The 12,542-nt window shown below is 66.0% G+C and overlaps 1 protein-coding gene across 1 annotated transcript in view; it reads right to left on the reverse strand.

Annotated features, from left to right (window-relative positions):
- Positions 1-338: 338 nt before the first annotated feature.
- The window catches only part of LOC142403262 (phosphoribosylformylglycinamidine synthase-like), a 38,511-nt gene continuing 26,307 nt past the window's right edge, over positions 339-12,542 (reverse strand). The window contains 7 exon segments of the mRNA XM_075489470.1: positions 339-416; positions 2,076-2,230; positions 2,979-3,189; positions 5,001-5,146; positions 6,626-6,751; positions 7,920-8,075; positions 11,189-11,272. Coding sequence (XP_075345585.1) covers positions 339-416; positions 2,076-2,230; positions 2,979-3,189; positions 5,001-5,146; positions 6,626-6,751; positions 7,920-8,075; positions 11,189-11,272 — 956 coding nt within the window.

Genomic DNA, 12,542 nt, shown 5'->3' on the forward strand with positions numbered 1-12,542 from the left:
GGGGGGTCCCTGGATGCCGGGGTCCCCTGGGACATGGGGGGGGGGGACACGGACCCCCGGATGCCTGGGTCCCCGGGACGTGGGGAAGGGGGGCCCCGGGTGCTGGGGACCCCTGGGACATGGGGGGGGGACGACACATGGACCCTGGACACTGGGGACCCCTGGGACATGGGGGGGGGGGGGTGACACGGACCCCTGGACACCTGGGTCCCCGGGACACGGGGAAGGGGGGGGTCCCTGGATGCCGGGGTCCCCTGGGACATGGGGGGGGGGACGACACACGGACCCCGGACAATGGGGACCCCTGGGACATGGGGGGGGGACACGGACCCCGGATGTTAGGGACCCCTGGGACACGGGGAAGGGGGGACCCCAGACACCGTGGACCCCTGGGACATGGCGGGGGGACACAGACCCTGGATGCCTGGGTCCCCGGGACGTGGGGAAGGGGGGGCCCCGGGTGCTGGGGACCCCTGGGACATGGCGGGGGGGACACGGACCCCGGACGCCTGGGTCCCTGGGACACGGGCAAGGGGGGGGGTCCCTGGATGCCGGGGTCCCCTGGGACATGGGGGGGGGGAACGACACACGGACCCCGGACAATGGGGACCCCTGGGGACATGGGGGGGGGACACGGACCCCTGGATGCCTGGGTCCCCGGGACGCAGGGAAGGAGGGGCCCCGGATGCTGGGGACCCCTGGGACACAGGGAAGGGGGGACCCCGGACACCGGGGACCCCTGGGACATGGGGGGGGGGGGGGGTGACACGGACCCCTGGACACCTGGGTCCCTGGGACACGGGGAAGGGGGGGCCCTGGATGCTGGGGACCCCTGAGACATGGGGGGGGGGGGAACACGGACCCCGGATGTTGGGGACCCCTGGGACACGGGGAAGGGGGGACCCCAGACACCGGGGACCCCTGGGACATGGGGGGGGGGACACGGACCCCCGGACGCCTGGGTCCCCGGGACGCGGGGAAGGGGGGGGTCCCTGGATGCCGGGGTCCCCTGGGACATGGGGGGGGACGACACACGGACCCCAGACACTGGGGACCCCTGGGACATGGGGGGGGGACACGGACCCCCGGACGCCTGGGTCCCCGGGACGCGGGGAAGGGGGGGCCCCGGGTGCTGGGGACCCCTGGGACATGGCGGGGGGGGACGACACACGGACCCCGGACACTGGGGACCCCTGGGACATGGGGGGAGGGACACGGACCCCCGGATGCCTGGGTCCCCAGGACGCGGGGAAGGGGGGGCCCTGGGCGCTGGGGACCCCTGGGACATGGGTGGGGGGGACACGGACCCCCGGATGCCTGGGTCCCCGGGACGCGGGGAAGGGGGGGCCCCAGGTGCTGGGGACCCCTGGGACATGGGGGGGGGGAACACGGACCCCGGACACCGGGGACCCCTGGGACATGGGGGGGGACACACGGACCCCCGGATGCCTGGGTCCCCGGGACACGGGGAAGGGGGGGCCCCGGATGCTGGGGACCCCTGAGGGGGGGGGGGGACACGGACCCCGGATGCTGGGGACCCCTGGGACACAGGGAAGGGGGGACCCCGGACACCGGGGACCCCTGGGACATGGGGGGGGGGGGGGTGACACGGACCCCTGGACACCTGGGTCCCTGGGACACGGGGAAGGGGGGCCCCAGATGCTGGGGACCCCTGGGACATGGCGGGGGGGGACGACACACGGACCCCGGACACCAGGGACCCCTGGGACATGGGGGGGGGGACACGGACCCCCGGACGCCTGGGTCCCCGGGACGCGGGGAAGGGGGGGCCCCGGATGCTGGGGACCCCTGGGACATGGGTGGGGGGGGACATGGACCCCCAGACGCTGGTGACCCCTGGGACATGGGTGGGGGGGGACACGGACCCCTGGACGTCTGGGTCCCTGGGACACGGGGAAGGGGGGGCCCCGGACACCGGGGACCCCTGAGACATGGGGGGGGGGGGGGGGGGACACGGACCCCGGATGTCTGGGGACCCCTGGGACATGGGTGGGGGGGACACAGACCCCCGGACGCTGGGGACCCCTGGGACATGGGTGGGGGGGGACACGGACCCCGGATGCTGGGGACCCCTGGGACACGGGGAAGGGGGGTCCCCGGACGCCGGGGTCCCTCACCTGGAAGCCGGCCATGACGAAGGCGGCCGCCATCTCGCGGTCCCCGTTGCTGCCCTCCTCCCGCAGCACGGCCACCCGCGGCCCTGGCAGCTCTGGGCACCGGGGTCACCCCCCGCTCCCCCAGACCCCCCCGGCCCCCCAGACCCCCCCCATCCCCCAGAGCTCCATGACCTCCCAGACCTCCGTGTCCCCCCATGACCCCCATGATCCCCCAGACCCCCAAGTCTTCTCAGACCTCCATGACCTCCAAGACCCCCGTAACGTCCCAGCCCCCCATGTCCCCCTCGACCCCCATGACCTCCCCGGCCCCATGTCTCCCCCAGAGCCCAATGTCCCCCCATCACCCCCATGATCCCCCAGTCCCCCATGTCTTCTCAGACCTCCATGTCCTCCAAGACCCCCAAGACTCCCATGACCTCCCAGCCCCCCGTGTCCCCCAGACTCCCATGACCTCCCAAGACCCCCATGATCCCCCAGACCCCCATGATCCCCCAGACCCCCATGTCTTCTCAGACCTCCATGACCTCCAAGACCCCCAAGACTCCATGACCTCCCAGCCCCCATGTCCCCTAGACCCCCATGATCCCCCAGACCCCCGTGACCTCCCACACCCCTATGTCCCCCCAGACCCCCATGATCCCCCAGACCCCCCATGTCTTCCCAGACCTCCATGTCCCCACAGACCCCCATGATCCCTCAGACCCCCATGGTTCTCCAGACCCCCATGTCCCCCCATGACTGCACCAGACACCCTATGATCCCTCAGAACCCTGATGTCCCCCCCGTGATCCCCAGCCCCCCCCAGACCTCCATGACCCCATGTTCCCCCCATCCCCTCACCCATGTGCCGGAGCAGGGGGGGCTCCTCAAGGGGGTCGAAGGTGAGGGTGAAGGTGGGTCCCCAGCGCCGGCGCAGCCCGGCCTCCTCCTGCGCCACGCAGTCCGGGGCTGCCTGCTCCCGCTCCAGCCGGAAGCTGGTCTCCTCCCAGAGCCCCCGCAGGTCCCCCACGGGCTCGGACAGCACAGACGTGCCTGCCACCACCACCTGAACCTGCCATGGGGACACGGGGATGGTGAGGGACATGGCCACCACCATGGCCACCACCACCTGAACCTGCCATGGGGACACAGGGATGGTGAGGGACATGGCCACCACCATGGCCACCACCACCTGAACCTGCCATGGGGACATGGGGACACAGGGATAGTGAGGGACATGGCCACCACCATGGCCACCATCACCTGAACCTGCCATGGGGACATGGGGACATGGGGATGGTGAGGGACATGGGACACAGGGATGGTGAAGGATGTGGCCACCACCATGGCCACCACCACTGAACCTGCCATGGGGACACAGGGATGGCGAGGGACATGGCCACCACCATGGCCACCACCACCTGAACCTGCCATGGGGACACAGGGATGGTGAGGGACATGGCCACCACCATGGCCACCACCACCTGAACCTGCCATGGGGACATGGGGACACAGGGATGGTGAGGGACATGGCCACCACCATGGCCACCACCACCTGAACCTGCCATGGGGACATGGGGATGGTGAGGGACATGGGGACACAGGGATGGTGAAGGATGTGGCCACCACCATGGCCACCACCACTGAACCTGCCATGGGGACACAGGGATGGTGAGGGACATGGCCACCACCATGGCCACCACCACTGAACCTGCCATGGGGACATGGGGATGCTGAGGGACATGGGGACACAGGGATGGTGAGGGATGTGGCCACCACCATGGCCACCACCACGGCCACCACCACCTGAACCTGCCATGGGGACACAGGGATAGTGAGGGACATGGGGATATGGCCACCACCACCTGAACCTGCCATGGGGACATGGGGACACGGGAATGGTGAGGGATGTGGCCACCACCATGGCCACCACCACTGAACCTGCCATGGGGACACAGGGACGGTGAGGGACATGGCCACACCATGGCCACCACCACCTGAACCTGCCATGGGGACACAAGGATGGTGAGGGACATGGCCACCACCATGGCCACCACCACCTGAACTTGCCATGGGGACATGGGGACATGGGGATAGTGAGGGACATGGGGACACAGGGATAGTGAAGGATGTGGCCACCACCATGGCCACCACCACTGAACCTGCCATGGGGACACAGGGATGGTGAGAGACATGGCCACCACCATGGCCACCACCACCTGAACCTGCCATGGGGACATGGGGACACGGGGATGGTGAGGGACATGGGGATATGGCCACCACCATGGCCATCACTATGGCCACTGGCATCCACACCCACAACGGGACACAGGACACACGCATGGTCAGGGACACAGGGACATAGCCACGGCCATCTCCTGTCCCACCATGACGACACAGCCATGGGGACACGGCCATGGCCATCTCCTGTCCTACCATAACACCATGGGGACACAGCCATGGGGACACAGCCATGGCCATCTCCTGTCCCACCATGACGACACAGCCATGGGGACACGGCCATGGCCATCTCCTGTCCCACCATAACACCACGGGGACACAGCCATGGGGACACGGCCATGGCCATCTTCTGTCCCACCATAACACCATGGGGACACAGCCGTGGGGACGTAGCCATGGCCATCTCCTGTCCTACCATAACACCGTGGAGACACAGCCATGGGGACACAGCCATGGCCATCTCCTGTCCTACCATAACACCATGGGGACACAGCCGTGGGGACATGGCCGTGGGGACATGACCATGGCCACCTCCTGTCCCACCAGGACACCATGGGGACACATCTGCAGGTCCACATCCTCAGTCACCTCCCGTGCCCACAGAACCAGCTACGGCCCCCCCGTGTCCCCATGTCCCCTCACCATGGCGTCAGGCCCGTAGGGGCCGCTGTGGCCAATGGGGACGCAGCGCACGCCGGCCTCCTGGTAGCGACGGCAGACGTCCACGCTGGTGCCCACCGGCACCTCCAGCACCAGCCCCGGCTCCTCCGCGAACAGCACGGCCAGCGCTGCGGGGACAAGGGACACCGGGGTGGAAGACAGTGACATGGGACATCAGACATGGAGATACGGGACATGAGGACATGGGGATGTGGGGACATGGGGCATGGGATAATGGGGAGATGGGGACATGAGGACATGGGGACACGAGGACAGGGGACATGGGGACATGAGATAATGGGCACATGGGGAAAGGGGATGTAGGGATGTGGGGACATGGGACACAGGGGACAGGAACATGAGGACATGGGGATATGGGACATGGGGACATGGGGACACGGCACGTGGGGGACAAGGGGGACGTGGGGACATGGGGCATAGGGACATGGGGACCTGGGGACATGGGGACATGGGGATGTGTGGACATGGGACGTAGGATAATGGGGACATGAGATAATGGGGACATGGGATAATGGGGACATGGGGACATGGGGATGTGGGGACATGGGACAATGGGGACATGGGATAATGGGGACATGGGGACATGGGGACATGGGGACATGGGACAATGCGGACATGGGGACATGGGGATGTGGGGACATGGGACAGTGGGGACATGGGATAATGGGGACATGGGGACATGGGGACATGGGGACATAAGATAATGGGGACATGGAATAATGGGGACATGGGATAATGGGGACATGGGGACATGGGGACATAAGATAATGGGGACATGGGACACAAGGGACAGGAACATGAGGACATGGGGATATGGGACATGGGGACATGGGGACACGGCACATGGGGGACAAGGGGGACGTGGGGACATGGGACATAGGGAAATGGGGACCTGGGGACATGGGGACATGGGGATGTGTGGACATGGGACAATGGGGACATGGGATAATGGGGACATGGGGACATGGGGACATGAGATAATGGGGACATGGGATAATGGGGACATGGGGACATGGGGATGTGGGGACATGGGACAATGGGGACATGGGATAATGGGGACATGGGGACATGGGGACATGAGATAATGGGGACATGGGACACAAGGGACAGGAACATGAGGACATGGGGATATGGGACATGGGGACATGGGGACACGGCACGTGGGGGACAAGGGGGACGTGGGGACATGGGACATAGGGACATGGGGACATGGCACATGAGGGCATGGGGACAGGGGGACATGGGACATCGGGAAATGGGGACCTGGGGACATGGGGACGTGGCACATGGGACATGGGGACAGGGGGACGAGGGAACAAGGGACATGAGGACATGGGGACGTGGGGACATGGGACATGAGGACAGGGGGACATGGGACATCTGGACGTGGGGGACAGGACGTGGGGCATGAGACGGGCACATGGGAGGTGGGACATGGAGGCGAGGGTTCTCCGGGGGTTCTCCAGGGGCTCCTGGGGGTTCCCCAAGATGGGAAGGTCCCAGGGGGGTGGTCCCCAGGGTGGGGTGTCCCAGGGGTGTCCCCAGGTGGTCCCGGGGGGGGGGGGGGGGAGGTGACAGTGACTCACGCGAGGCGTCGGAGGGGACGGTGGCCACGTCCACCTGGAGGCCACAGTTGCCGGCGAAGGCCATCTCCAGCAGGCAGCCCAGCAGCCCCCCGTCGCTCACGTCGTGGCCCGCGCTCAGCCCCCGCTCTGGGGCGCAGCGTCAGGCCCCGCCCCCGCGTCACCCCGCGTCACCCCGCGTCACCCCGCGTCACCCCGACAGCCCCCCCCCCCCCCCCCCCCGCACCCCAACCCTGGGTCACCCCATGTCCTATGTACCCCAACCCCAGGGTCACCTCAGGTCCCCACGCACCCTGACCCCTCCTGCACCCCAAATCTGCCCCCTGCACCCCAATCCACACACCCCCCCAACCTCCCCTGCACCCCAAATCCCCCCCACACTCCCCAAAACTCCCTGCACCCCAAATCCCCCCTGCACCCCAAATCCCCCCTGCACCCCAAAAGTCCTTCGCACCCAAATCCCCCCTGCACCCCAATCCCCCACACCCCAAATACCCCAAATCCCCCCCAGCCCCAATCCCCCCGCACCCCAAATCCCCCCCGCACCCCAAATCTCCTTCCCTGCACCCCAATTCCCCCTTCCCCCCAAATCCCCCCTTCACCCCAACCCCCCCACCCCCCAAATCTCCCCACTGCACCCCAAATCCCCCCTCCACCCCAACCCCCCCACCCCCCAAATCTCCCCACTGCGCCCCAAATCCCCCCTTCACCCCAACCCCCCCACCCCCCAAATCTCCCCACTGCACCCCAAATCCCTCCTTCACCCCAAATCCCCCCTTCACCCCAACCCCCCGCACCCCAACCCCCCACCCCCCAAATCTCCCCCCTTCACCCCAAATCCCCCCTTCACCCCAACCCCCCCGCACCCCAATCCCCCACCCCCCAAATCTCCCTCCTTCACCCCAAATCCCCCCTGCACCCCAACCCCCCACCCCCCAAATCTCCCCCCTTCACCCCAAATCCCCCCTTCACCCCAACCCCCCCGCACCCCAATACCACATCCCCCAAATCTCCCCCCTGCACCCCAAATCCCCCCTGCACCCCAACCCCCCCGCACCCCAATCCCCCACCCCCCAAATCTCCCCCCTGCACCCCAAATCCCCCCTTCACCCCAATCTCCCCCCACACCCCAATCCCCCCCCCGCACCCCAAATCCCCCCGCTTCCCCCCGGGCTCCCCTCTTCTCCCACCTCCTCCCACCCAGCCCCTCCCCACCCCCCCCCCCCACGGCCCCCCAACCCCCTAGGGGGGTCCCGGGGGGGGTGTGTGTCCCCCCCCCCGCCCCCCCAGCACCCACCTTCGATGAGGCGCTGGGTGACGCGGAAGGCGGCGGCCAGGACCTCGGGGTCCTCCAGGTCGGGGCAGGCGTCCCCCAACTGCGAGAAGACCTGGGCCAGGGCGCTGCCCCCCAAACGGTGCCGCCCCGGGCTCAGCTGCACCCACAGCAGGGCTCCTGGGGGACCCCGAAATCCATGGGGGGAGGGTACAGCACCCCAAAGGCACCCCAGCCCCTCCCACGAGTCACAGCACCCCAAAATGTCCCCAGGGGGTCACCACCCCCCCCCCACCCCCCCCGGTTACACTAAAACTCTCCCAGGCACCCCGAAATCTTTGAGGGTGTCAACCCCCTGCAAGCACCCCAAAACTCCACAGGGTGCACAACAGGGACCCCGAAATCCATGGGGGGAGGGTACAGCACCCCAAAGGCACCCCAGCCCCTCCCACGAGTCACAGCACCCCAAAATGTCCCCAGGGGGTCACCACCACCACCACCCCCCCCCCCCCACTTACACTAAAACTCTCCCAGGCACCCCGAAATCTTTGAGGGTGTCAACCCCCTGCAAGCACCCCAAAACTCCACAGGGTGCACAACAGGGACCCCAAAATGCGGGGGGGGGGCTACAGCACCCCAAAGGCACCCCAGCCCCTCCCACGAGTCACAGCACCCCAAAATGTCCCCAGGGGGTCACCACCCCCACCCCCCCCCCCCGCTTACACTAAAACTCTCCCAGGCACCCCGAAATCTTTGAGGGTGTCAACCCCCTGCAAGCACCCCAAAACTCCACAGGGTGCACAACAGGGACCCCAAAATGCGGGGGGGGGGGTACAGCACCCCAAAGGCACCCCAGCCCCTCCCACGAGTCACAGCACCCCAAAATGTCCCCAGCTTCCCCCAGGGTGTCACCACCACCCCCCCCCGCTACCCTAAAACCCTCATGGGCACCCCAAAACCCATGGAGGGTCCCAACCCCCTGCAAGCACCCCAAAATGCAGCCAGGGATCCCAGCTCACCCCCAGGGCACCCCAAAACCTCCATGGGGGTGGTCCTGGGTTCCCTGAGGGCACCCCGAAACCCGTCAGGGTTCACAGCACCCCCAGGGCACCCCAAAACCTCCATGGGGGTGGTCCTGGGTTCCCTGAGGGCACCCCGAAACCGCACAGGGTTCACAGCACCCCAAAACCCCTATGGGGGTGGTCCTGGCTCCCTGAGGGCACCCCAAAACCTCCCAAGGCTTCACAGCACCCCAAAACCCCTATGGGGGTGGTCCTGGCTCACAGAGGGCACCCCAAAAAAACCCAAGGTTCACAGCACCCCCAGGGCACCCCAAAACCCCTATGGGGTGGTCCTGGGTTCCCTGAGGGCACCCCAAAAAACCCCAAGGTTCACAGCATCCCAAGACCCCTATGGGGTGGTCCTGGGTTCCCTGAGGGCACCCCAAAACCCCTCAAGGTTCACAGCACCCCCAGGGCACCCCAAAACCTCCATGGGGGTGGTCCTGGGTTCCCTGAGGGCACCCCAAAAAACCCCAAGGTTCACAGCACCCCAAGACCCCTATGGGGTGGTCCTGGCTCCCTGAGGGCACCCCAAAACCGCCCAGGATTCACAGCACCCCAAAACCCCTGTGGGGGTGGTCCTGGCTCCCTGAGGGCACCCCAAAACCTCCCAAGGCTTCACAGCACCCCAAAACCCCTATGGGGGTGGTCCTGGCTCACAGAGGGCACCCCAAAAAAACCCAAGGCTTCAAAGCACCCCCAGGACACCCCAAAACCTCCATGGGGGTGGTCCTGGCTCCCTGAGGGCACCCCAAAACCCCCCAGGATTCACAGCACCCCAAAACCTCCATGGGGGTGGTCCTGGTTCCCTGAGGGCACCCCAAAAAACACCAAGGTTCACAGCACCCCAAGACCCCTATGGGGTGGTCCTGGCTCCCTGAGGGCACCCCAAAACCCCTCAAGGTTCACAGCACCCCCAGGGCACCCCAAAACCTCCATGGGGGTGGTCCTGGGTTCCCTGAGGGCACCCCAAAAAACCCCAAGGTTCACAGCACCCCAAGACCCCTATGGGGGTGGTCCTGGTTCCCTGAAGGCACCCCAAAACCCCTCAGGATTCACAGCACCCCAAAACCTCCATGGGGGTGGTCCTGGTTCCCTGAGGGCACCCCAAAAAAACCCAAGGCTTCACAGCACCCCAAAACCCCTATGGGGTGGTCCTGGCTCCCTGAAGGCACCCCAAAACCCCTCAGGGTTCACAGCACCCCAAAACCTCCATGGGGGTGGTCCTGGTTCCCTGAGGGCACCCCAAAAAAACCCAAGGCTTCACAGCACCCCCAGGGCACCCCAAAACCTCCATGGGGGTGGTCCTGGGTTCCCTGAGGGTACCCCGAAACCGCACAGGGTTCACAGCACCCCAAAACCCCTGTGGGGGTGGTCCTGGCTCACAGAGGGCACCCCAAAAAAACCCAAGGCTTCAAAGCACCCCCAGGACACCCCAAAACCTCCATGGGGGTGGTCCTGGCTCCCTGAGGGCACCCCAAAACCCCCCAGGATTCACAGCACCCCAAAACCTCCATGGGGGTGGTCCTGGCTCCCTGAGGGCACCCCAGAAAACCCCAAGGTTCACAGCACCCCCAGGGCACCCCAAAACCCCTCAGGGTTCACAGCACCCCAAAACCTCCATGGGGGTGGTCCTGGTTCCCTGAGGGCACCCCAAAAAACACCAAGGTTCACAGCACCCCAAGACCCCTATGGGGTGGTCCTGGCTCCCTGAGGGCACCCCAAAACCCCCCAGGATTCACAGCACCCCAAAACCTCCATGGGGGTGGTCCTGGTTCCCTGAGGGCACCCCAAAAAAACCCAAGGCTTCACAGCACCCCCAGGGCACCCCAAAACCCCTATGGGGTGGTCTTGGGTTCCCTGAGGGCACCCCAAAAAAACCCAAGGTTCACAGCACCCCAAGACCCCTATGGGGTGGTCCTGGCTCCCTGAGGGCACCCCAAAACCCCTCAAGGTTCACAGCACCCCCAGGGCACCCCAAAACCTCCATGGGGGTGGTCCTGGGTTCCCTGAGGGCACCCCAAAAAACCCCAAGGTTCACAGCACCCCCAGGGCACCCCAAAATGCCTATGGGGTGGTCCTGGCTCCCTGAAGGCACCCCAAAACCCCTCAGGGTTCACAGCACCCCAAAACCCCTATGGGGGTGGTCCTGGCTCCCTGAGGGCACCCCAAAACCCCCCAGGATTCAGCCCACCCCCCCAGGGCACCCCAAAACCCCCCAGGGTCACTGACCTTTGCCATCAGGACACTTGAGGTCAGGGGTGACGGTGGCCGTGATGTCAGGGCAGACAGCGTAGGCCGAGACCACCAGGGTGCCTGGGCAGGGGTCAAGAGGTCACCGGGGGTCACCAGGGGGCTGGGGTCATGGGGGTCACAGTGGGGCACCCATGGCCAGGAGCAGGGGTGGTGGCACCCATGGGTCACAGTGCCACGGCGGTGGCATCCATGACCCATCATCATGGTGGTGGCACCCATGGGTCCATCCCACTGCTGTGGCACCCATGACCCAACATCATGCTGGTGGCACCCATGGGTCCTGCTGCTGTGGCACCCATGACCCAACATCATGGTGGTGGCACCCATGGGTCCTTCTGCTGTGGCACCCACAACCCATCATCGTGGTGGTGGCACCCATGGGTCCTTCTGCTGTGGCACCCACAACCCATCATCATGGTGGTGGCACCCATGGGTCCTTCTGCTGTGGCACCCATGACCCATCATCGTGGTGGTGGCACCCATGGGTCCATCCCACTGCTGTGTCACCCATGACCCATCATCATGGTGGTCGCACCCATGGGTCCTGCTGCTGCGTCACCCATGACCCATCATCATGGTGGTGGCACCCATGGGTCCTGGTGCTGCGTCACCCATGACCCATCATCATGGTGGTGACACCCATGGGTCCTGGTGCTGTGGCACCCATTACCCATCACTGTGGTGGTGGCACCCATGGGTCCTGGTGCTGTGGCACCCATCACCCATCATCATGGTGGTGGCACCCATGGGTCCTGGTGCTGTGGCACCCACAACCCATCATCATGGTGGTGGCACCCATGGGTCCTGGTGCTGTGGCACCCACGACCCATCATCATGGTGGTGGCACCCATGGGTCCTGCTGCTGTGGCACCCACGACCCATCATCATGGTGGTGGCACCCATGGGTCCTGGTGCTGTGGCACCCATCACCCATCATCATGGTGGTGGCACCCATGGGTCCTGGTGCTGTGGCACCCATCACCCATCATCATGGTGGTGGCACCCATGGGTCCTGGTGCTGTGGCACCTCTCACCCATCATTGCGGTGGTGGCACCCATGGGTCCATCCCACTGCTGTGGCACCCATCACCCATCATCATGGTGGTGGCACCCATGGGTCCTGCTGCTGTGGCACCCATCACCCATCATCATGGTGGTGGCACCCATGGGTCCTGGTGCTGTGGCACCCATCACCCATCATCATGGTGGTGGCACCCATGGGTCCTGGTGCTGTGGCACCTCTCACCCATCATTGCGGTGGTGGCACCCATGGGTCCATCCCACTGCTGTGGCACCCATCACCCATCATCATGGTGGTGGCACCCATGGG

Source organism: Mycteria americana, unplaced genomic scaffold, assembly GCF_035582795.1.
Source record: "Mycteria americana isolate JAX WOST 10 ecotype Jacksonville Zoo and Gardens unplaced genomic scaffold, USCA_MyAme_1.0 Scaffold_155, whole genome shotgun sequence".
In the NCBI taxonomy this organism is placed as follows: domain Eukaryota; kingdom Metazoa; phylum Chordata; class Aves; order Ciconiiformes; family Ciconiidae; genus Mycteria; species Mycteria americana.